The sequence below is a fragment of the Colossoma macropomum genome, unplaced genomic scaffold (genome assembly GCF_904425465.1).
Source record: "Colossoma macropomum unplaced genomic scaffold, Colossoma_macropomum, whole genome shotgun sequence".
NCBI lineage: Eukaryota > Metazoa > Chordata > Actinopteri > Characiformes > Serrasalmidae > Colossoma > Colossoma macropomum.
Window position 1 is genome coordinate 41004871 of NW_023494787.1, and position 27175 is coordinate 41032045.

At 38.9% G+C, this 27175-nt stretch overlaps 1 protein-coding gene across 1 annotated transcript; it reads left to right on the forward strand.

The window, feature by feature from the left end:
- Positions 1–27175, forward strand: sdr42e2 (short chain dehydrogenase/reductase family 42E, member 2). Its single transcript, XM_036565731.1, has 12 exons — positions 1–17; positions 5543–5943; positions 6812–6907; positions 8009–8066; positions 8404–8522; positions 14079–14154; positions 16030–16112; positions 18620–18757; positions 18832–18897; positions 19024–19087; positions 19242–19315; positions 26438–27175. Exons 2-12 carry the CDS (start codon positions 5578–5580, stop codon positions 26660–26662), a joined length of 1365 nt encoding a protein of 454 aa, XP_036421624.1. The 5' UTR covers positions 1–17; positions 5543–5577; the 3' UTR covers positions 26663–27175.

Genomic DNA, 27175 nt, shown 5'->3' on the forward strand with positions numbered 1-27175 from the left:
TGACGAGGGACTGCAAGGTAAAGTAGTTTAAGACTCTTTATTAGCCATCTGCATACATACTTTTGCTGATAATATGCGGATGATAAGTTGTATTTAGCGCCAAATTTGGTGTTTATGAGGATAATTCACCACAAGAGAGACAAACTCATTTTAAATTCAGGTTGGTGTGCGCGTTTCTGTGACCTGCTATTTTAAAACTCAGTTGGACTGAAACGATACTATAGCCATTTTCCTCTGTTTTACTCCGAACAGATCGCCTGCATTAGTCAGAAACAGCAGGGCTAGTGAAGAACGCTAAGGCGAATATAGCGCAGTTATAATAGCGCCAAAACAAGACTGATAAGCAAACAAGCAAATGGGCAAAGCGTTAAGCGTTCAAAGGGGAACCCGTTTTATTATTATTATTATTATTATTTTATTTATTTATTTTTTTGCGTAATTAAATGATTAACGTGTCAACAGAGTCATTCAGAGTGGTTCGGTGTGAAAGGCTTTATTCTAGTGAACCTTACTGAGTCAGAATTGTTCTAAGTGGTGGTGATAGGAACCAGACGTCCACCACTAAAAGCTCCATCACAGAAAGTTGTTTCATGAAATGGTGATGAATCCACTGCCTGAGGTTTGAGACACTGTTTTACAGTAGTTTTGTGATAAGGTTTTGATCTAAAACGTATTTTAATCCGTTAATGGCGGAGGGATACATGAAGGGTGTTCTAAGGCAGAATTGTCCCCAAAGAAAACCTGCAGATTGATCATTATTTGACCATCATCTTTACATAAAAAAATCAGAAACAAATGAACCATTTCCACAGAAAAATCGGTGGAATTCCCCTTTAAACCTTGAACAGGACTGTTCTCAGTTATATGTTCTCATTATTATATTATTAGGGGAGTAGTAGCTAGTTTCATTTACTCAGTTACATGTACTTAAACACATTTACTTTTCTGAATATTTGAGTATAATACAACTATATTGTTTTGATGACTGTGTTTTTTCCTTCAGTTCCATTTTTCTCTGCAGCATTTATTAGCATTTTGCTTCCTTTTTGTTGGCTTTAATATCATTCTGGTTCTGTTAATTTAGCTCCTGAACTGCTTTACTGTTGCTCACACCTCTCGCTTTGGAGCTTTAGCATTTTTGACCAAAAAGAGATTAAAACAGAAGCTAGAAAACTTCAGTTCATATGTTAAAAGGTGTTATATATACTAAGAATCTCTACTTCACTAATTCAGTTTTAGGGACTCGGTACTCCAGTTTATGTTACTCATGTTGTTTTTTTGGTGCTAGTTTTACTACTGCTTGAGTAAATATTTTATTGAAATAACGCTAATTTTACTGAAGGATGGATTTTACTCACTTCTGCTAATAGTATTAGGCTAATATTTTAGAGCAGGCCTCCTACAGATACAGGCTGAAGTTATGAATGAGGCTGCGGGGTTTTGAATGGCTGTCTGATGAGTCACGCTAAAATAAAAGTCCTGTGTATTTACGCATATTGTACTATTCCTTCTTTCTTTGTAAGACAAATTTTTAAAATGACCATATTTCTTATGAACAGTGTTTAACAGCAGCACAGAGTGTAGTGTTATACCCTCTCAGAAGACAAAAACTCCACCTTTCAGAGGACGAACACTATCACTATGTTTTCAGTACCCTTAGTTAGGTAACACAATTGTACCATATTCTATTTGAGAATCTATATTGATTTTTTACCCTTTTTTTCTGACAGTGTACTGAAGAGGCTACTACTGTAATATAAATTCTGTGTCTATTTTTACTATAAAGTCTATGCATGCTGGACTTTTTCTCTTTGGACTAAAGCTGTTGTGCTCAACCAGTCATTTCAGCTGTAAGGTAAAACAATGTACCACCATCAGTATACATACTTTTTCAAATACTTTTCCTAAGAACTACGGTACTTTTACTTGAGAATATGTGATTATCCGTATATTACCACTTGTTCTGTCACTGTACGCAGAAAAAGTAACACTTAGCCGCATTGCTAATCATCCATAACTGTACTTTTCAGGTTTAGGATCAGTCTGATAATATTTGAGCTGATTCCACATCAACAGGGGATGAAAAAATGCAGAAGTATTTTAAAACAGAATTAATTGTTTGAAACAAATACTGTATGTTATTGGAGGAGGACCTTAACTTAAAGAGGAACCCCAAATGTCTGAATAGTTCAGTCACTGAGATGTAAATGAAGTCATACTGTGACATTGATTGATGTGAAATGACTAAAGAGAAATGTATCAGCTCAGATTTCTTTACTGTGTTGGTGATAAGCACCAGGGGTCATGATGTCTACAGTGCAAATATAGCCTTTTTGTTTACCATCCAAAACAACCAGTGAACATAAATGTGTCTTTTTTGAGTTTTTATATGTAATGTTGATGATGGTAAAATAGTAATAAACCTGAGAAACATAAGTTTTCTTCTGGGACTCTTTTGCCTTACAACACCCGACATGTATGCCTTCGCCATCAGTGTGTTTTCAAATACTATTTAGGCCAAAACCTCAAAACTACCATAAACCAATGTCTCAGGCATCAGCTGATGTATTTGTAACCAAATTATGTCATAACCTTCCTTAAAGATATGTTTTTCTGTTTTGCTTTACCACTCCATCTATCTCTCTGCTGTGATCATATTTTTTAGACCAAAAACTTTATCTCGAAACTATCATCTAACAATGACATTAGGCAGTGTACTGGTAACCACTGTGTATAAGAACTCTCTTTGATGTAGTTTTTGGGGCATTAAACTCTCCAGACATCTGGTTTCTATCACCACCACTGGTAAAAATTCGGACTCACTAAGTTTCTGTAGAAACGTCAAACCACTCTGAATGATTTTGTTTACATTGTAATGGTTTTATTATGCATAAATTATAAAAATTAAATGAAGTATTGCAGCTCCATTGCAGTACCAGCGCTCCTGTGTAATTTTTTTTATATTTCTTGTGAATTCATGCAACATTTATAACATCACCTGACAAACTGGTTCAGTACAGAACAATGTGTAGATAATGCCTTTATGTATGAATCACTCATGGCATGAGAGTCTCATGATTACCTGTTTGGGGAAGCTCTGCTTTTCTAGATTATACTGAAGGGGGAGCGACATTTTATTTGTCTGTTGATCTCTATGGCTTATTTGTGATTAGGGCTGGGTATCAAAATTCAAAACTTATATGGTACTGACTGAATTACTTCAGTACAACTTAGTATTGAAAAATTTCATGTCATTCAATACCACATTTCAATACCTTATCAGCATCAGTGAGCCAATAAGCATGTTTGTTCCAAAATCTAGACTTCTGATTGGTTGTCTAAATTTCAATCCATATGATTGTTAGTAATTTCTTTGTCCACTGCAGTCAGCAAAATCCTCACTTCCAGCGCCTCACGCTCATTTGTGGTTTAAACTTCTTTTTTGTAATTTAAGGGCGCCCATAGTTATACACACCACCTGACCACTTCATTATAGACACCTCCCTTGTTTCTACAATCATTGACCATTTTATCAGTTTCACTTACCATATAGGGGCACTTTGTACTGTAGTCCAGAGTTTCTCTGTATGCCTTGTTAGCCCTTTTTTATCCTGTTCTTCAGTGGTCAGAACCCCCACAGGACCACCACAGAGCAGGTATTATTTGGGTGGTGGATCATTCTCAGCACTGACACTGATGTGGTGGTGGTGTGTTAGTGTGTGTTGTGCTGGTCTGAGTGAATCAGCAGTGATGCTGAAGTTTTTTAAACACTGTTTCCACTCACTGTCCACTCTAATAGACATACCTACCTAGTTCGTCCACCTTGTAGATGTAAAGCCAGAGATGATGGCTCATCAGTTGTTGCACAGTTCGTGTTGGTCATCCTCCATATCTTCATCGGTGGTTATAGGACACTGTTGGCTGGATGTTTTTGGTTGGTGGACTATTCTCAGTCCAGCAGTCACACTGAGGTGTTTAAAAACTCCAGCAGCACTGCTGTGTCTGATCCACTCGTACCAGAGCAACACACACTAACACGCCACCACCACGTCAGTGTCACTGCAGTGCTGAGAATGATCCACTACCCAAATCATACCTGCTCTGTGGTGGTCCTGTGGATGTCCTGACCATTTAAGAACAGGGTGAAAGGGGGCTAAAAAAGTGTGCAGAGAAACAGATGGACTACAGTCTGTCACTGTAAAACTACAAATTGCACCTATATAGTAAGTGAAGCTGATAAAATGGACAATAAGTGTAGACACAAGTGAGGTGCCCTTAATGAAGTGGCCGGTCAGTGTATCTATATTTGTCTATATTCAAAATTTTACTTGTATTTCATTTTGGGTTTTGTGACATCACAAAAACAATGAATTCAAAACAAAATTCAAAATTGCAGCTTTTTTTTGCAACAATATACAGAACAACAAACAGAAACTTTAATAGTGTTTACCTACATTGTGCTTTGTTTTTCAAAAAAGTGAGAAGAAATGAGATTTTCCATAATACATTTGTGTGCAAATGTTTGGGCACCCCGGGTCAAATGACATGTTTCATCATATCCTGTACAGAGAATACACTTCTGCACATCTTCGTTCTAATGCACAGTTAATGTTTATTTGCTGAATTTAGCATATTGGGGGTAAAATAACACACAATTTTGTCTGTGCAAAAGTTGTGTCACATTATATTTTATGTTATTTTCTCCAATATGTTAAACTCAGCAAATAAATACAAAGTGGTAACTAAACTTTGCAGAAAATTGGCCATGTTTAGATTGTGCCTTGTGTGTTTACTTATTTTCACTTAGAAAATCAACAAAATGTGTCATTTGACCAGAGGAATCTGGTTGATTTGCTCAGAAAGACTGTGTATATTAATATGCCTAGTTTCCTAAGTGGCTTGATTGAATTCATGAACTGGCTGAATCCAATCCCTGGCCACATTATTAGAAACTCCTTCTTCAACTCCACCTTGCTGGTGTACAGTTAGAAACTGTGGCTCATATATTGATGCACAGTTTGCATGCATCCTCCAGCTCTTCGTCAGTGGTCAGTTTCTGACCGCTGAGCCACTCTTACCTGGATATTTTTGGACAATGGACCGCTTCTAACCCCAGCAACACTGCTGTGTCCGATACACTCGTACCAGGGGTGCTCACACTACAACATCAGTCACACTGCTGTGCCAAGAGTGGTCCACCACCCAAATAATCTCCTCAACAGTGATAATGTGGTCAGAAACTGACAAATCGTGAATGAGCTAGGGGGCAGTGAACAACAGATGGGCTACAGTCTGTAACAGTACACCTATATAGTAGACCTCTAAGGTAGTGAGTGGAAGCACAAAGCAGGTGTTTCTGATAAACTGGACACTAGCAGTTCATGGTGCTGGTCTCAGTTGGCTGACCAATGTGTAAGAAAATGTTTGGCTTCACCCACGCAGCTCTTTAGTAGTGAATTATGCATTCTTTCACTCACTCTTAAGCAGATCCGTTTCACAGTGGTCACCCTTTCGTTAACCACTCACGCTCTCTGGCCTCTAGGCTACAGAGGAGGTACCTGAACCCAGCTGTGCATTATGAAGGAGAAGGGGTCCTTGTGTCAAGTGGAGCAGCTGCCCTGCGCATGCCTGCTGGAGCCGGGTACTTACGGGCACCACACGCAGACCCGTACGCGCAGCAGCTGGACGCCCGGAGCGCCGGTTAGACACAGAGCCAACGGGGCGGTGGGCGCGTGGTGCAGCAGCCCGGACTGCAGAGCTTCCAGCAGGCTGGAGGGACCCGAGCAGCCCCGCAGAGGGGGCGGGAAGGCGCTGGTGACAGGGGGTGCAGGCTTCTTCGGCTTCAGGCTGGGGAGGGCTCTGGCCAGGCAGGGCACCAGTGTCATCCTGCTGGACCTTCACAAGCCAGCCTGGGACATCCCTGATGGAGCCGTATTCCTGCAGGTACACCTGAGTTAATGTTGCCTGGGGGGGTAGCAAGGGCTGCTGGACAGCTGGATGAAACAGAAGCAGCAGAGTGGCAGGTGCAAAGCAGGACAGGTGTTTCCTCGGGTTTCAGGACAGCGTTTTTATGACCCTCGGCCTGCTGACGCACTCAGGTGTCATGATGAAAGAGTTAAAGTCATTAGTAGAAAGGACTAAAATAGGTGTAGTGTTGTAGTAGTTATAGTGTTCAGGTACTTTTAATGAGAATGAGCTTTGGCCTTATTATCACAGTTTTGTTTAGAGTTAAAGGGAAACGTGTTTTACAAAATAATCTGTGGCAATCAGTTGATAACTGTGGAGCAGTTTTGGATAACACTACTACTCTCCATGCAGCAGGCTGGGGTTCAATTCTCTGCTAGGGCTACACCAGTAGGAGTTTCGGCAGGGCTCCTAATGCTACACCTCTGTGTTTCTGTCTTAAAAAAATGTAAGCACGTCTTCCAAGTGCATAAGAGTAAATGTAGAAGAACATGCTTTAGAGTTGTCCATGGTAATCAGCCATATACTACAGGGACAACAGATAGATATTAGTTTGAAAAACACTGGAGTATTACTTTAATTTTTTAGTTTAGAGATTTGTTGAATCTGTTCGGTTTATGTGGGAAAGAAACATTTAGTCTGTCAGAAATTGTGAAACAGCAGTGAGGAAACCAACTCACTCTCCATCTAAAAGAGCAGATGGTCAAAATTGGGCATCTATCAGTCTCATTATCACTATTATTATCATTTCTTTACAACTGCATGAAATTTAAACATGAGTATGCCTTCATTTATAGCATACAGTAGTGTGTAGATGGCTGTAATAAGAAAGTATTTGTATTTGCAGGGTGATGTACGCGACTATGACACTCTGTATAAAATCAGTGCTGGAGTGGACTGTATATTCCACACTGCTTCGTATGGCATGTCGGGCCCAGAGCAGGTTAGTAGACATCATCAAGAGGAAAATGTGTCTTGAGGAGAGCTTTGCATAATGAGAGCCCTTGTCAGTGTTTAAAATCCATGTACAGTGCAAAGTCAAAGGTTTCTTAGGATCTTTTCATTGCTTTTACTGTCTCAGAATGGAGCATTCCAGTATTTTTCTAGGAAAGAAAACAAAGCATATAAAACAAATCATAAAAATAGCATACAAAATGTGTCAACTCATACACTTGGACTTTACATGGTCAAACTTTCATGCAACTAGTTGCATGTTGTGAGTTATGTATATATAAAACTGACAAAATAATAAACTGAGCCAGTTGTGGTTTAAATGTATGCCCTTCAACGTGATCATGTGATGCATTATAGCTGTTTTGATTTGCTGCTTTATGAAACTTGTTCTACAATGATGAGGTGGCTGAAACTGTTGCAGTTATGTTTCAAATGAGTTGCAAAATGCTTTACATGATACAACTCAAATGCACTTTAGTTTCATGTAGGTTTCAAGCAACGAGAGTTGCATGAAAGCGTCACCCCGTATAGCCGCCTAAACGCTGCATGCTTTTAGGCAGCTACAGTGTTTCTGAACACAAGCCCATCTCTGTATTTTACTAGCAGGCGAGACGTGGGAGGGTTGTAACACGTTTTATCTCAGCCTCTATAACTTGGCATTTGTTTGTGCTATACTTTTTAATCTTTTATACAAGACACTTATCAAACACTTATAAATAAGTGTAGCAATCTAGTAATTACTCACAAAACAAGGACGTTTGTGTCAAATGCAGAGTAGTAATAACCTGCCCCACTGTGGGTAGGTGAAGTAAAAAGAATTTATTGTGATATGTTTGTAAAAGATATTTCTCCTTTATTTTTCTTAAATTCAAATAAGGGAGGTGGTGTCCAGCCATTCTTTTGGAGATCTGTGGTCTTTAAGAGTTCCTAAAAGCTGGAGCAAGCTTGGTTTGTGAGTTCTACTAAACTCTGTAGGGTAGATGTAGGAGCAGGTCTGGACACTTCAGATAAGTCAGAAAGGCCATATGCACTTATTTCAGCTGTTTTATAATGAGGTATAATAGTTTTTTCTTGTTTTCTTGCCTCTTAGCTAAAGAAAGAACAAGTGGAATCTGTGAATGTTGGTGGCACCAACAATGTGATAAATGGTGAGTTCGCTTTTATTTTTCTTTAATATACCAGCGGGCTGGTCAAGTGAAGAGTGAGGTTATAGGGCTTTGCCAGGCTCTTCTGTCGACTGACTTTATTATGCAGTATAAAAAATGTTTTGTTCCAGGCAAAAAAGTAAATAACACACAAAATAATGCACAAAATCTACACTTACTTTAGTCAGTTTCAACAATCAACAGACACAATATGTCAACAATATTAGTCTTCTAATATTGTTTTATTAATCACATTTACATATTCCTAAGCTATGGTTTCTTTGGCATGTAAAAGTATAGCATTTACAGCATGGTGCTTTTGTTTGCGTGTGTCCTGCAGTGTGTTGTGAGCGCGGTATCTCCAGACTGGTCTACACCAGCACGGTGAATGTGGCATTTGCGGGGAGGCCCATTGAGGACGGGGATGAGGACTCCGTACCCTGCGTGCCTCTGCATATGGTAAGAGCGGGAGATTGAATTTGGCTGTTTAAGAAATGTTTGGTAGCACTATATTTGAACTACATAGCATTTTATAACACATGCATATGTACTAAAAGTGTTTATATCATGTGTTGACATTAGGGGTCTTGTCTGTGACAGATATTTGTTCCTGTTAAGAAGAGCTTATAATGCATAGGTCTAGTTAAAAGTGCCAAATCCTGTATGAGTTTTATGACAGATGCCCTTTTAGCTAAAGTGATACAAGAAAAATTACAGGAACATATGTAAAAAAAAAATGATGACGACTTTACTAACCTAGTAGAACAGTAAAAGTCACTAGAACATTCCACAGAAGTGATATATGGTGTTCTTAAAGGAAACGTTTTGACATGAAGTCTAATTTACAGTCTTAATGTGCTCTGTACCACATCAACAAATCTGCACAACCTAACGAAGACCTGGATGTGTATTTATGGAAAAGATTTTGGTCACTTTTGACTTCTAGTGTTTGTTAGCAACATTAGCCTTGTAGCTCCAGTGCTAAACATGCTAAACTAAAGAAGCACCAAACATATCTTGGCAAATCGACTACAGTCAGTGCAGAATTGTGTAATTTGGATTTTTTTTCTCAAAAAATTCCTTTAACTCTTAAAATAATTCTTCTAGTGTTCTTTAATAAGGGCAGTGGGTATAAACCATGAACACTCAAAGAGCCAATTGAATGCATGAATGGTTCTTTTCCTGGTCAAATGGTTCTTCTTTATGACAAAAAACCAGCAGTGTATGGTTTTATATAGCACCCAAAAATGGTTCTACTTAGCACCCAAAAGGCTTCCACTATTGTTACAAGTCAGAGAACCCTTTTTTAGTACTATACAGAACGTTTCTTGCTAAGAGTGTAGGTTTCTGCGTTATAAGCTCAGTTGCCTGGGAATGATGCTTCATAACATTGTTATAAATGGAACAAATATCGTTCACTTTAGTTTATTTAGTCTTTATTTCTCCCATGAGCATTTTAAGCACAAAACCAACCATAATAACTTGTCTTAATCCTTTGTCTTTTTTACCCATCTCTTAAAACCTTTTCTCTGAGCTTGTGTGCTCTGTGATCATCACTTGCTCCAGTAAGTACCTCATTAATGAGAGGTCAGTTAACAGCCTTGGTTTTATGTCATGCCTTTGAACAGGACTGACATTTTGCAGTGTTCTGCTAATATGCAGAGGCCTTATAAATGTGAAGAGATATTCCTTTTTTGCTTTCATCTATGGCTCTCTAACATTGGCTAAAATTTAATCTATGCTAAAGTCTGTATTATATCCACAAAGAGGCCCTTGCTCTAACACATTGGTTATGGCTTTTGGTCTTGGATTACAATGAACAGTTCTATGTTTTTTTCTGCACTCACAACTCATGAAATACTGAACAGTTGGCTCATGGCTTGAATCAGGTATTATAAGGTGAAGGAAAACACTGAACTTTGCAGGTGGGTCAACAGGGCCAGGACTGGGAACTGCTACTCTTACAGTCATAAGACATTAAGATTAAGATCAAACCAGCGACCTTCTGGTCACAAGGCTGGTTTCCTAACCTCCAGCACATGACTGCTCCCATGTTTTGTTGATGTGAGCCATCAACCGAAAGGTTGCAGTTTCAAATTCCACGACTGACTAGGTATACCAGGTTGTGCCCTTGGGCAAGGCCCTTAATTATTGTTATGATTACTGTGTTAACAACCAGCTATTATTGTTAGCCGATTGTTAACACAGTGATTATAACAATAATTATTGTTTATTGTTGTTGTTTGCTTAGAAAACTGACAAAATAAAAACTACTAACTTTGAGTGAGGTGGGATTAGAATGTATGCCTTTCGACGTGATCATGTGATGCATTATGGCTGTATGGATCTGGTCTTTCATGAAACTTGTTCCACAACATTGAGATGCTTGAAACTGTTGCAGTTAGGTTTCAAGTGAGTTGCAGGATGCTTTATGTGATATAACTCAAGTGCACTTTAGTTTCATGTAGGTTTCAAGCAACTAAAGTTACGGGAAAGTTTCACCCTGTATGTGCCTTGGGCAAGGCCCTTAATCCCCCACTGCCCCAAGTGGCACTGCTCTGCTGGTGATGCTGTGCTGCTCCCAGATTGGGCACAATTGGGCAGCAAAATAACGAATTTCCCTTGTAGGACCAATAAAGTACATAACATAATGTACATAACATAACATTTGCTGAATATAACATGTTGGACAAAAAAGAAAAATGTGGCTAGTGCAAAGGCTGTGGCACATTTTAGATTTTGTCTTTTATTTTTCCAGTATGTTAAACTCCTAACTTAGCTCATGACGTAGGATATGATTAGCTAATGCTAGCAAATCACACAGAACACTAACTTATCATGTGCTGTGTTTTACTCCATTAGACAAAGTGCAGGGCTTGTGTTATACCAGCGACTGAGGAAGTTTGTCCTAGGGCTGCAAATGTATCATTTGTTAACCCTTGGAGGCTGTGGTTGTTGTCAGTGACAACAAAAACCTTTTCCTACAGGCCCCCTAGTGGCCATTTTGCCTGCACAATTTCAATTGATGTGGATATTTTTAATTAATATACTCATATGGATTTTTTGTCCTGTTAATCTGTTATTGGATTATCTAGGACTCTGTTGGCTCTCTGTGTGTGAAATATTGTGACTGTGTTGGGCGGCTAGGGAGCAATGATGAGTAAAAGGGGAGAGGTGAGAGCCCCCTACTGTAAAAACTATTCACACCTCTCCACAAAGACAGCTGTGCAGAGATAAAACAGAGGGACAAACAACTGCAACTTGATATTGCATATCAAACAATCATGTACCACAATAAAAATAGTATTTAAACACAAGAAAAACACTCGTGTAAATGCTAACATGCTTGCTCACCCACAAAGACAAAAATCCAATTCATAGACATTTTTGTCAAACTATGCTCCATCAGTGTTGCTGAAGAAAAAATGCATAGTCCATCTGAGAGTCCTCCTGTAAAACAGTCAGAAATTGTAGTTTATATCTACTGTGATGAGAATGATAAAGATTTCTCACTCATAGCTCATTGAAACAAGCAGAGAAATTTTGGCCACACTTGTGTTTGTGAACAGAAGAGGAGATCAAGGAGTGGCTCTGGGCTAAAAGGTGGTTGTCCGGTGGTGGCATGTTCACATCTCCTCCCTGAACTCCAGGAGAGAGGAGTTATGGAAGGTTAATGAGATGGAGTGAGTCTACCTGACTCCTTTTGCGTGTGATGCGGTCTGGAGAGTGACACAGGCCGTCCACTGCTGGCTCCTCGCCAGCACGTAATGAACACGCAGCACCGGTGAATCACATAACCGTACTGCGAGCTGTAGTGGGTGTCAGTGTCACTCATTTTTCCAGCGATGCAGACTGACATCCAGCGACTTTCACCAAAGGATGAATGTCAGTGATATGGTTCTTTGAGTGTTTCAAATATTTAAGATCTTTAATGACCTGGACCAGGTTCTATTACACAACTTTAGTGACACTCCAGCCAAAATGAAAAAATATACCTGTCGCTACATCTGTTGTAAACATGCCTACTTGCCTTATAAAGCAGTGTAACATTGTCTAGAGTGCGATTTCTGTGGCTTGAACACCAGGAAAATCCTGTTCTCATGATGTATCTTGAAGGTGGAAGTAAATTTTGAAAGACTACAAGTGCTTTAGGGTGGATACTTTGGAGTGGGCTGTTTGAATATTTTTACTAGCTGGCTGAATTTTTCTTTTAACAAAGACAACCAATTGAGGTGAGATCACCAAAGCTAACAAGCACCACATAGGTATTTGTTAGCCCTTAGATCAGTGGCTAGCATTCAGGATTTTTTGAGTGCCATGAGGATTCCCAGCAATCGTGTGATGTAATTGTGTAAGGTATGCTGGGTATTGTAGTAAGAGACAGTGGAAAACACAAAAATGCTGCACTACAGAATATTATAAAACATAACAAATATAAAAAGCTTATTAAATACTATTTTTCTGCCTGGATGCCCCGCTAGCTCCACTTAGTTTGCATTGTTTTCTGTGTAGTTACTGAATAATAAGCCCCAGGAATATTTAGGGGATTAAAAGCTTTTAAAAGCTAAGTGCTGAACTAGGGTCAGTTTGTAGCTCCTTTCTAGCTTTTTTGCTGAATGTGCCTAATACACTGTAAAAAATGGTGCAATGTTTTAACATATACAATTAACTAACCTGGTTGCCATAAATTTTTGAGTTCAATGAATTTCTAATAGAAAGTTAACAGAACAATAATCTGTGTTTTACATTCTGTTAACTTATTGTTTGAAACACTGAATCATTTTTTACAGTGTATATAATTATAAAATAGTTATTACAGGTGTAATACACTCTGTAAAAAAGGTGGCAAAATGGTTCTGCCATAGAAGAACCACTTTAAAAAAACCTTTCAATTGATGAACACTATTTGTAAGAGAGATATGTGAGTGTGAAGAAACTTTTTAAAGTTCAAAGAACCTCCAAATGATGTAAATGTTCTAGGAAGAACTCTTAAATTGGGTTTTCTTTAATATTGAATAAAGATACTTTTAAACTTCACAGGTACAAATATTTTTCAAACATGGTTTTTGAAGGAACCAAAGTGGTTCTTCTTTGGCGTCGCTCAAAGAACCTTTATGGCACCTTCTTTTTAAGGGTGTGGCATTACATCACATTACAGTGATGTGATTACTTTTTCTTGTAACAGAGTGTATTTACATTTGCATTACATTTTGAAATCACATTACAATTATTGACTTAAGAAGTATTACATTACTTGTGTTACTCATGTGTCTCTAAGAGAACAGTAATTATGTGTGATGCATTTAAAGGATACATTTCCTTTATATAGATTATTTGTGCCTTTTCTTATATGTCTTTTGTGTACATGTGTACTACCTCAACAGCCAGCTACATGACATTGAAAGTGAATGTGCGCAATCAGTCCAAACATCTGATCATGCTAATATGAAACTTATGGCTAAACACTTCATTTCTGGCCACTATAGATGCTTTGTAGACACTCACCTTCTCTAAGTAAAGTTGAATGTAATAAATCATCCTAAATCTATCAAAAAACCTAGACCTAACCTTAACTTCAACCCAAAACCTAAACCTAAGCCAGGGCCTAACACTGTTGATAAGCACTGTTTGTTAACAATTAAAGCTTCTGTAAATAAAGTATGACCAAATATCCACCTGCTGTTGAAGAAAGTGTTCCACCCTCACCTAAACAAACTTGACTTCATTTTTTTTTCTGGAACAGCCATATAAGCATTACACTTCATTCATAAAGGTTTTATTCTGAGGCAGCTGTTTTTGTACTACTTTTTCCTTGTACTTTCCAGTTGGTACAGATGTGTGGATTTCAGACAGTACCATAGAAGTAATTCGTAGTGAGATTACTTTTAAATAATCTCATTACAGTTTGAGAGAAGTAATTAGTAATGTGTAATGGGTTACTTAGTCTGAGCATACTGCTTTCCACTCACAGAAACTAATTATCACTTGTATTATGATTTGTCTTGTCCTCCGCAGCATATAGACCACTACTCCAGAACGAAAGCTATCGCTGACCGCATGGTCCTGGCTGCCAACGGAAGATCATTAAAAGGTATGGAAACTGGACCTCGCTGCTTTCTGAAGCCGATCCTGTTATTGGCATACAGTAGCGATAAGAGAAAGCCATCTCCTTTTTCCTGCGCGCATCTAGAGTGTGTGTGCTTGCGCGCTGATGAGGTACTGAGGTAACGGCTGCTATGGTAATGTGTAGTCTGCAACAGAACCCAGCAAGACCTGCTGACACCAGTTTAAATTTAGACCCAGGACTAACAATAAGGCAAAGCACTTTGTGAACCCGACACTGCTGTGTCTGAGGCATTCTCCCACACTCGCAGACGTGTGTGAATGTGTATGTGTGTGTGTGCAGCCTGTGTGCTTCTGTTCATTGACACAAACAGTAAAGCAGAATGGAGCATTTCTGTAATGCTGTGACTTTAAATACGGTGTTTTACATCAGTAATGAAATGATTTGGACTTGGCTCAATCTAGAACTTGGACATAGCGTGGCGGTTTGCTCATTCATAAACAAGGATTACTGGCAAGTTTTACCACTTGCGTGATGTGAGGGGTTGCTGCGCTTTTACTTCATTTATGTGCATCAATAGCGATTTATAACACTTTAAAATCCTGCAAAAAATAACACCTGAACCACTCTGGGGGTAATTTTCCCTGATAGACCTTCTAGCTGCTGTTGTAAGAGGAATGAGAAAAAAATAGAATTGAAAAAAGATGCAACCATCCAAGCGTTCGTCCTATCACCAGGGGATCGTGAGTTCAGTCCCCAGTGATACTACAGCGATCCAGGGCCAGGAAGTCCAAGAGAGCACAATTGGCCTTGCACTTTGGGTGGGTAGGATGGCCCCGCCTCTCCCCCATCACTCAGTGCAATGCTAGCCAGCACAGGCATCTGTTAGCTGACGTAACAGAATTGGTGGTTAGTGTTCTCCTCCAAGCTGTCCAATGATGTTGCGTTAGCAGCAGTTCAATAAGATGCAGTGGCACTTCACATGACTCTAAGGAAGCTAGTGGGTGGAATTGCAAAAATTAAACAAACCACCACCAACAACAAAAAACAAGCCTCTCTTAAAAGTTGGTTTAGCTTGGAACGCAAATAAGTTTAAAGAAATTTGATGTGTTGAGATACTAATTACACGTTCGAATTGATTTTATTGCAAGCAGTTTGAGCTTTTAATCCTATTTTTCAGTTTACAATTTCGCAATGGAGTTCAATTTACACACGTGGAAATTACACATTTTACTAGGGGAAATTCATTTCTTAGAAGTAAAAGCTGAATTTTTACTTGACGTTCAATATTTTTACTAGTTGAAGTTGAATTTTTACATGTATAAATTGATACACTCTTAAAACCCGTGTCTACTTGTCTAGTTAAAAACATTTTGTCTTTAACTAGACACAGTTACAGATAACACAGTTTGTGTTACTTCTAACATAGAATGTGTAAAATCAGAGACCAATATGTCACAAAAGTGTTAAAATAGGTAACACAAGTAAGTGTGTTGTTATTTAACACAGCACTTTTTAGAGTGTATAAATAGCAAATAAAAGTTTGAACGGCTTGCCATAGCCATACCTCCTTTTTCGTTGTTTTATTGCTTTAACTGTTAACGTTCCTGATACTGAAGTTAGTGTTATGATGATTTCATATAGACTTCTTAGCTACATGTCCATTCTTGAGCTTCACTCTTGGAGAATTCCTTAGGTAACAGATGTACAGCCCAGTAGCTGAAGTGAAACTTGATCCCTGACTTATTTACATATTCAATTAAGCACAGCCTGTGGTGTTAGGTCATGATATACCCCCATCCACACAGACTATCCATATATGCAGTGCTTTAATTAGTGAATATGGAAAAAGTCATTTGAAGCCATGAGTGAAGTGAAGTGCTGGTTTTCCTTGTTGTGAAGGTGGAGGTCTGCTGCGGACGTGTACGTTACGACCCTCTGGCATCTACGGCCCAGAGGAGAGGAGGCATCTACACAGAGTGATGGTGGGTCTCTCTCACTCTCTCTCTCTCTTCCTCTCTCACACACTCTATCTATCTATCTATCTATCTATCTATCTATCTATATTATATATATGTAAATATGAAATAAAATATAAAATATAAAATGTGCCATTACTTTTGCACAGGCCACATTCTATGCTTTATTTTTCTCAACCAGGAGTGGCCAAACTTTTGCATGCGACTGTATCTTTCTCTCTTCTTACTTTCATTCAGCATATTGGCATTTTTCTCTCTTACTTGTGTCTTTTTCCTCTCTTCCCATCTGTCTCTCTGTCTGTCTGTCTGTCTCTCTCTCGGCGTGCCACTCTTCAGCCCTCAGTCGGCCAAAAGCTGTACAATATTAATGGCCTCTGTGAGAAGCTCCAGTTACAGCCCTGTTCCTCCTGGGACTCCCACTGACCTAAGACACACACACACTCACACAGCTCACACATGGCTGCCTTTCCTTATTCCGACTAATTAGTTACTCTCAAACCGCTGAGAGGCTCTTAGAGATGAAGACTTGCACACTTTGTACAAGTTAACTGCCCAGCATCTAGGTACACACAGTCATTAGCCACAAACATACACATTCGATGATGTTGAAGTCTGGACTCTGGGGTGGTCAGTCCATTGTTCTGAGAACAGCAGCTTGCTTGTTTGATTTGCAGATTTTCTTCTCCTTTTCTTAGTAAGGGCTTCTTGTCAGCTACACATCCTTTCAGACTCATAGTGTTGAGTCTTCTCACAGTGGAAGGATGGACAGAAACACTGGATTTTTTTCAGATTTGAAACAAGAGTGAAGCTTGATTTTCTCCTCTCTCTCAAAGATGAAAGCTTTAAGTGCTGTTTATGATGATGACAGTGTTGGTGGTCTACCAGGTCTTGCACAGTTGTTAGGAATCCCAATTTCTCAGTGTCTTTTATCCTGTTAACTTTTGCCCCATTTTGCATAGAACAGCATACCCAAAATAAAAGGAGCACTGTTCCCACATTGGGCTACACTCATGATCTTGGTCTCATTTGAAAGGTAACACTCAACTGTCAGAATTATTGTACAAATTACTGACATGTTGCCGTGTTATCAAGACCATGTTCTGGATTATGATGTCTCTGTGGATGGTGGCAGGGATGCGAAGATGAGAATCCACAGATTTGCTAGCATTTGCTCATTTGGTGCTTATGTTGCAAATGAGATGATCGTTACTGTGGTGAATAGCAGATCATAAAATGGTTTGTGGGAATCCAATTCTGAGATTTCACGCTTTCTAACAGTATATTGCCTCATCGTAATGCTGGACGATTTGATGAATAAAAATGATGTTCAAAAAATGGAAGTGAGCACTTTGACAGATGTGTGCCGGTACCAGTACAGTGATCTAGATAAGGTTAATAGTTTTTTTAACTTGGAAATTCCATTTTTTTGTCTCATTTTTCTTTGACCTTCCCCTTCCTAATGCAAGTGTATTAACATACATTTATCTTATATTTAATCTCTTCAGAAATATCTCCTGAAAAATGAACAACTTAAGGGTGCTCAATTTTGATGTAACAAGATCAGACAAATATTTATTGGACATTCTATTAATTGCAAGTAAAAAAGCTGTAACAAGGAAGTGGCTGTCTCCTGACCCCCTGACAGTGGGTGACTGGTCAATGAAATATATGTATTGGAAAAAAAATGCTTTTTCTATTACACTGAAGATGGCAAAAGTTGTAAAATTATGGTTAAAATGAGTCAACTGTATTGAGTCTATAAGGCCAGACTTTGTTGAGATACAATGTGAGTGAGTACTCCCCTTTTCCCCTGACTTTATTTATTTATTTATTTATGTATGTATGTATTTATTATTTATTATTTATTTATTTAATTTTTATACCCCCAGGCATCTTCTCAAGTTTTAATGTGTATAGTTATTTTTTAAAGAATGTTAAAAAGAGGGGGGAAAAGGAATAAAAAAGAGGGAGGGGTATGGATTAAAAGATGAAAGGATATATAATTGGAAATGAACACGCATGGAATAGTGTGTTGTCACTGCATGCTTTTGAATGTCTCCCCTTGAAAAAATACAATAAAAAAAAGAAAAATGAATGACTTGTACTTAATGACTTTTGACTCAAGATTAAATAAATGAAGGGTGGTCTCTGACATGGTGCTGTATGTCCAGCACAATCGGTAGTTTTTTGACAGATTTTGACGTTTTGGTGACTGCTTCGCCTCTTTCCTCTGTACGATCTGAGTGCCTCTGTTTAAACTTACTTTAACTCCACTAGCTGGCACAGCCTTTCTGAGTCTTTTTGAGTCTCTCAGTGTTTCTTCCAAATGCTCTTATGGGGCGTTTTCCTACCACTGTCTTCCCTAAGCAACACTCATTAGGGGGTTGAACCCACTTTTCTGGAAAGCTGTTTTGGAATAAATAAAATTCAACTGAATTGAATTGCTTACAGCAAAGAACTGATGTTGTCACACTGCCTCTCCTCTTTCCTCCTCTCCTCTCTTCTTCTCCTAGGTGAACGTGGAGAGGAGGTTGTTCAGTTTCTGTTTCGGGGATCCTAATGCCAGGATGAACTGGGTGCATGTGGACAATCTGGTGATGGCCCACCTGCTGGCAGCAGAGGGCCTCACGCCGGAGAAAGGCTGTGTGGCAGTAAGTGCAGCTACAGAGGACACAGCGTTTGTACATTTCAGTTTCACTGCAGTAATCATTTTGCCTCATTTCAGAACGGACAGGCGTACTTCATCAACGATGGTGAATCTGTCAATGTCTTTGAGTGGCTGACTCCCCTGGTGAGTAGCAGCGTTTCCCATAATCCGTAATGTCAATGTATTTGCGTTTGAACACTGATAGTATGACATGTTCTTTTGCACTCAGTCCAGTTTAAAGGCTGTGGGTTTCTCCTTCTCTCTGAACAGTTTGAAAGACTCGGCTACAGTCGACCGCTGATCCACCTCCCGGTTTCCCTGGTGTACTCAGCAGGTGGGATATCAACACTGCATTGTTCTTAGTCCATTCAAGGAATTTGAACTGTAATATTTGAGAAATTTATTTTATCTGTATTGAGAAGTTTAGTTGATGAGGCACCACAGGGTTGAACTCAAATCACTGATTTGTTAAACTTCCTTTATTGTAGCCATTTTAATGGAGCGACTGCATGTGGCTCTGAGGCCTATAGTGGAGATTCCTCTACTTCTTACCAGAAACGAGGTAAGCTCTTTTTCTCTTCCTTCATTCTCCTTTTTTCTCTGTCTTTTTTTTGCTTTTTTGTACAGTCTTTCCCTCTTGTATTTTTTTCAGTGCTGGCTTATGGAGTTACAGTTTGATTTGTATGTATTAGGGCCCCACTGATTAAAAAATTGTACCATTACCAATTTTATAGTGCTAAAATTTCATAAAATTAATATAATTGGCCAACGTTAGCCAAGTGCTGCTTTCACTCCCTGTGGTAAACGGAAATATTCCAAACCTGATATGTTTTCAGGACTTGAAGTCTCAAAATTAAAGAAAAAAACTTAAAGTTTTAAAATTTAATTCATAAAACGATTTTTTGTTACTGTTAGAAGTATTCAATTCTAAGATTTCTAAGGTTCCAAAACACAATTGTGTATATTACTATAACTACTTCAGATCAGTCCACCCACCACAACTACTCAGCAGTTGTTGGTAGACTGTGAGACACTGATGCTGCATTTGTTAGTTGTGCATTTTTTTGCTGAAAATGTCACACATACTGATATAACTGTAGGTCATCAATATAGGCAGATTTTATTGGCCAGTTGATGTATCGACCGGGCCCTAGTATGTATGCGTCTTTGTGTGTGTAGGATATATTATTGCATGTTTGTGTACATGGCTGCTACCCTCAACTCTGAGTCAGCATGTACAATTATAGATGCTTTGTGGTAGTGGTGTTAAAATGCTTGCTCTCATGCTTACGTATGTAGCTAGAGTAGGACAGCTTAGGTTACGTGTTCTGTATGTCACATCCTTGTTTAGGTCTCAGAGAGAGTCTGTCTGACACCACTGCTGACCAGCATTAGTAGCAAAACAAGCACTATTATATAAATACATGCCCTCAGTAGCCACTTTATTAGGTACACCATAGGCTGCCATATCTTTATAAATTCAATATGTAAAACATGATGAGGGGCTTAAAAGGTTTAAAGGTGGGTTAGATCTGATAGGTCATATATCACATTATCTAAGCCGCTTATCCTTCTGAGTCATTGGCGGTTGCCAGTCAATCACGGGCTGATAGGTCACTCATGTATAGAATTGGATTTAATAGTACACCGCAATATAAACCCCAATGACAATCATACCAAATTTTAATAATTCAGATAACCATGTTAACCAGGTAGTAGAGGTGGGCAGTATGAGTTTTTATCATTATCAAGATAAATTACACAATATGCTGTTCTGAGTATATTATGGATATGGTTAGTGCTTATAGAATACTGACCAAACACATGTTTCATTACAAAGGGAGCATAATTAGTCCCGTTTGATTGGATTTGGTGCAGTACAGTATGTGAAACACTCAGTAAAAATTATGTATTCATAGTTTTTGATAGCCTTTTATTAATGTGGCACTACTGGTGCAACGTGTCTTTTCCAACTTATTAAACCTCTCAGAATGAAATATTGTAATACATACTGCAAATCATGAAAATGTCTTCATATATTATGATTTATATTTGCCATAACACCCAGCCCACACCATGTAACGTAGTTTTAGTCTGAACAGTAAACAGTAGAGGCGACGGTGATGACATAATTTCCATATAACACCTGTAATAAAAATGATTTTAAGGTCCCAATATGAAAATTGTGGCCAACACTGATACCAATTTAAGGTGTTCATGTTTTTGTTACTCAGTTTTATGGTGGACCCACCACACTATAGTTTTTTTAATTCAATACAGCCGTAACAATTTATGTAAAAATACCAGATATGTGATTTTAGGGCCTACAAATTCTGATTTTATATTGAGTTTAAGTACTGAGTTTATATTTTGGATTTTATTTTTATACTCCATTAGTTTTCTTTAAACAGTGCTTTACTGAGTGATATCTGAAGTACATAGCGGCAACAGACAGTCTAAAAAATATTTTATTTTAACATATTTTATATGTTTTTTTATATTTTTATTATAAAAATAAAAACAACATGCTATTCCGTGCTAAATATTAGATTTGGAATTATTTATGTTTTAGATGTACTTATTATGATGGTGTTGTGTTTAGATTCACCAGTTCAGCCTTGGTTACTGTATTATAGTTAAGCAGACATTGTCTTATGTTAAGGTGCCTAGTGTCTTAAGAACTTCCCCTTCTGGAGATCATGAGTTAGAGTCCCGCTAATGTCACAATCAAAAATGCCGCCAAGTATTGGTATGATATTGGTGACGTTATCAGCTGATACTGATAACACTAATTACACCGATTAGAATATTATCAGTCACACCCTAGTATTAGTGCCTTTTAAATGTTTTCAGTTTACTTTAACAACACGTCAATAATGCCAAAAACTGTGCTAATTTGGTCACTACCATGATAGGACATTTCCATTCTGTATAATGGTCCAAATATATGAATAGTTTGATAACTTGACACTGGCGATAAGCTACTTTGAAATCCGAGAGAGAGAAAGAGTGTGTGTGGCCAGTGTCCAGCCGCTGTTGACCGGTGTAGATGCTTTTACAATGAGGAAGTCAGTGTGGGGAGCGAGTCAAGTGTGTGTGTCCCTGCGAAAAGCCTTGGAGGAGAGTCCAGTGCACTCAGCGCTAACTGGGACTCCTTACAGCCTGAAACGTGAGAAGCAGGAGCCAGGCCCTGAAGGGGCAATTCTGCTCAGCTGCCAGCAGCACTGATGATTGCTGCGTGAATAAAAGATGAGCGCTGGCTCCTCAGCAGCTCGCTGAGTTTTAGCAGGACAGAGTAGCAAAGTGCCACACATAGCATGCCAAAGTCACTCAAAAGGTCACAGGCAAAGGTAAAGACTGATGCTAAGTAACAGGCTAACAACAAGTGGAAGGTAGTAGCTACAATACTCTGCCAGACGGCTTCAATTCCCTGAAACATTTGGGAAAGTAGGCCTGTTAATCCCACAGTCAGACCTCAGCCAGCCAGCAGATTATCATTCTGAACAGAACCTCTTCTCTGTAGAGAACTAAAGCAGGACCACATTAATGGCCCGCATTATGGAAGACATCATTTTTTCATTTACTTTTCAAACTGTGTGAAAAGTGTTTATAGTTTTCACTTATCTGTCCACTAGATGGTGCCAGATAAACTGCTTTAGAAGGGCTCCTGTTTGGTTACACATCTTGCAGGGGTTGAAACTGTGATCACAGCTCTAAAAGTCTGTCTTGCAAAGCAGGATTTCTTGCTTAGACAGCTAACTTTAAGCTTAGTTCAGTCTAATGCTGGGTTTTCAGTCTCAAGTTGTCTTTTGCGGTGCTACATCACCATGGATGCCTAGTATGCTTAACCTGCTCCAGGGCAGGTTTAGTCTGATGAGGCCAGATGTGATCTTGTCATGAGAACCTCTGGGGACCAAAATTAAAGCCTTCGAGCTCGAAGTAGTGGGTGATCATGCACTCATTGACACTGTCCAATGAACAGCAATCCTGTTGGTAGCCTGTGGGTGTAATGTGAGTTATCGTTGGTGAAAAGTCCCTCCAAAGACTTCAACTGAGCATGTGCAGAAAACACATTGCATGCAGTAAAAATAAACACTACATTTTCAGAGAGGAAAACAGTTCCATTAGCTGGGGATAGCGATTTGGTAGCTAGCTTATTTGGCATGTATTCTCATTGTATTCCAGATCATCCGGTGGTCCTTCTCAGGTTACTTTTTAATGATATGTTTTCCAAATACATCAAGTTATTTGCTGTTATATTGTTTTATAGTATACATGCAATAAACAGGTCTTTTAGAAATGAGGGCATTCGATTGGGCCCACTAGAAAGTTATTCATTGTGTACTGGGAGTCTCCTAAATCAGTCGAGTGGCTTATTTTTCAAAGAAAAACAAGGCATCACTACATGAATATGCAGAAAATAAAGCTTTTTTAAAGGTAAAAAGCAACACTGTCGCCAGTGCCACTATATTAGTGCTTATTGTTAATTTTTATAGCTTGCAATAAGTCATACTGTGCTGTAAACCACATTGGTAAGTCTTTATGAACTTAATAAAAACCTGAATGACGTTTGTGGGGTTGAGAGAAGTTTTGGTCATGTTTACAGAAATGTTTTAGGCTATTTGGGTGTCTGTTGAGTTCTAGTGTTTGTTTGCAATGTTAGCCTTGTTGCTTCACTTTCTAAAGAAGCAATTTGGACTCCAGACATGGCTTGGCTGATCGACTACATCTGTGGTAAAATTTCGGGAAAAGGTGATTTTTCGTCAGATTATTCCTTTAATATATTATGTTTTCAATATATTGCATGGTAGCAATATATTTGCAACAGTACTTTGGTCATATCATACAATCTCAGTATAGGTTTTTTGGGATATGATGGGGTGTGAGAGGGAAAGAGCAGGTCTGTGTTTTTGGGTGGTGATGGGACAGTTGCACTGGCACCAGGCCTGATGGAGAGTTTCCGTGCCGATACTCAATCTGCAGGCAGTAAGAAGAGAGAGGTGCTGGGGGCGTCGTCTTGTGCCAGCAGAGCAGGAGGCCGCAAGCCCGCTAAATGGAAAAGTAATGCCACCTGAAAGGAGGTCATTAGACCTGTTAGAAAATGTCACCCTCTAGAATTTGATCTGTTAGTGGTGTGTCCACTTCTCAACACCGGGTCCAGCCAGGGCACGACCTGGTAAGACCTCAAATCTCTGAGATTGAGGTGAAGGGGGTGTGTCTGTTGGAGCCAAATGTGTGAGCAGGTTTTCGTAGAGTTCTCACTGACCTGATTATGCTGTTAACAGATTGATGGTTGAAAAGCATTGCTATATCTGATAACAGCACTTTTTTCACTATACTTGTCATTCCGCTGACCATCGTTTGCTAAGCAACAGTAAATGTTGTTTTGTTCTAAGCTATTGGAACTACTTTTTGGTGGAATAAACTGCCAATTATGAAAACATTTAGTTGAAACAGTTTGCTTGACTTTTTACTTTGCAAAACATAAAGCAATTTGATACTTGAGGTCATGTGTCATTACAAATTACAGTACAGCTATGGTGTTTATTCATGATAACAGGCTCCCTCTCATATCATATTGCTTAATTATATAGCAAAGTTCCTCACTCCCAGTGCTGGTCAACATTTTTCCTGCTCTGTAATGACCTAATTCATGGGCTGTCTGCAGGGTCTACTGAATTCTACTTCTGTTTTTTTGTTATGTTGTGTATTATAGGGTTGCAGGATGTACTGCAAGTTCAATGCATCTTCAATACAGCAATATGGCAACAGTTCAATACTCTAACTTTAAATACTTTAAATACTTTCACTTCTTAATATAAATCAGCTACCACCAGGTTGTATTTTGCCTAAAAAGAGTTCTTTGGAGCAATGTTACTCAAGGTCATTTGAGGTTAGCTAAGGAGCTGATAGAGGTAGACTGGAGCAGGGAACACATTGAATATTACAATGCTGAGGCTCTCTGGGGCTGAATGAGGAACTCTGATGTACTGCATCTTTGATTGGGCTCATGTTTCCAAATGTTCCTCTCTGAGGGTTTATCTCCGCTTTGGCCTCGGTGCATATGTTCTGAGATTACAGGAACATATTGCAACATCCTCTGACAACAGAGGCCCTTGTCCCTGACACTATCTTCTCATCTCTGGCTCAAATGGAGCACCTGATAGCACACAGTTAGACCGCAGACTCTCACTGCAGAGGTTTTCTCTGGAACTATGCAGTAAACATGAACAGCTTTACTGAAAATTTAGTCTGCACACACAGACAGAGAACAGCAGCAACATCAGACTCACAGTGTTGAGCCATCCACTGTTAAGAGCATCAGAATTTATACAGTTCTAGTCAGACATTATGGCTAGGTGTGCAATCAGGTCCCAGATTGCTTTGATGATTTGACTGTTGATGATAATTTGTTAGGATTTGCAAAGTTTGATCATGTGTTAAAAAGATGTGAAGTGTCCCTCTCGGTCTAAAAGTGGGGGAGGCTATCAATAGTAGACTAAATCTTAGCACGGGGGGTGGGGGTCTTCCTAGCATTCTTAGCTCTTAATGTACTTATTTTTTATTAGTTCATCTTCACATAGTACCCCACATAGTCATGTTGAAGGATATACTTTTTTACAGGATTTTACAGGATTTTGTGATTTTAAATTAGCATTCCAGCCTAAAACAGCCTAAAACTGTTTGTCGTGTTCTGTAGAGCTGCATTATATCTTTAAGCTTCATCAGTTTGAAAGAATTCATGATTTTTGTATCATTACCATTCATTTTTTCGTTCATCAGTGTTCTCTCACTACCCAGCATGCATTAAACAAATACATCATATAACTGTTGGGAATCACTGTGGTGTTAGCCAATCCTGACTGCTGGCCTAGCCAATGATTTGTAGGCTATATAAGGAATACTACCAATCTGGCATTAATGTAACTGACACAACATCTTAAAGGAAACAGTGATTCTATATTAATTCAGCACAAAATGGACACTAGAGATATGTTTTTCTACCTCTTCAGCCAAAGAAAAGAAGCCAAACTGAGGTAAAGTAGATAGCCATGCAGCACCCTTGCTAACTTTAGCTTTAAGATTGTTGTCCTCCTCATCTGATGAGTCATTTCTGTCATTTGAGATAAATAGGTAGATAGATAGATAGATAGATAGATAGATAGATAGATAGATAGATAGATAAAATAAACCTATGATTTAGCATAAGAGATTCAGTCCTCATCTATCCTCTTCCCTCTTCTCTTCTGGTCCCACAAATAGCTAGCTAACTATTCAGCTTCAGATAGCAGTAGCTTCAGAAAGCTAACATCTTTAAAAAAAATAAATTCCACCAAAGCAATTATAGTTTTTTCTAAAGTTCCTCCTACCTTCAAGATATATCATTGGAAGTGGGTTTTCCTAGTATTTAAACCAGAAAATCTTACTCCAGATTTCTGTGATGTGTTCTTACTGCTGAAGTTTACCAGTTTAGCATACAATCATAGAGGAATCTGTCCCTTACGATATAAAAAAGTATAAATACTGATGCTTTATCAACAGGATTTTCACTGAAACCAACAAATCCAACCTTAATGCTGGCTAATTTTATCAGCTAACCTACATAACATAACGTATGGTCAGACCATACTAACAATGTCCTACATTGCTGACATAGTCACCCACATGTCCATCTCTTTCTCAGGTAAGAAGCATCGCTGTCAGCCACACGTTCAGTATCAAGAAGGCACGTCAGGAGCTGGGCTTTTCCCCAAAGAAGTACAGCTTCACTGACTCAGTGGATCAGTACCTGCAGAGCCGACCGGTTCACTCCAGTTCCTCCCTGCTGGACTCACGGCCTTTCCTCTTCTTCCTGTTCATGATGATGGTGGTGGGGTTAACTGTCCTGATGCTCTGGTGGCAGCATTAGCCTAAGCATCTCAGCCCCAGGGTCCAGTTCTTCAGTACAGTGACCTCTCTGGATCTTGCTTAAGCTCTGTACTCTGAATGGAAAGTGAGTAGTGGGGTGTAAATAATATGGTGAGTCAGTAGGGCTGCAAAGATTACTTGAAAAAGTCATTTTTATGGGAAAAATTTAAAAACAAAAGCACTCATGCTCTATAATGTTTATATGATACATACGATCATTGTGACAGATTGTAGTACACTACAGGAACCATAGTGGGCAGTATAACCTCAACATTATAATTGAAGAAATTGCTTGTTGGAACTGCTAATGATGGTGGCAGGGCAAAGTGAGAGAAAACTCCTAGAAGACGGTTCAATTAGTCAATTAGCTGAATAATACTCAATAGCTTATAGAAATAATCATCATTTGCAGTCAGAATGGCTACCATGGATGGCTCACTGCATTCTCAACACGTTTTCTATTAAAGCTAAAAACAAGGAGACAAGTGAAAGGGCATGGACACCCTTAAACCTT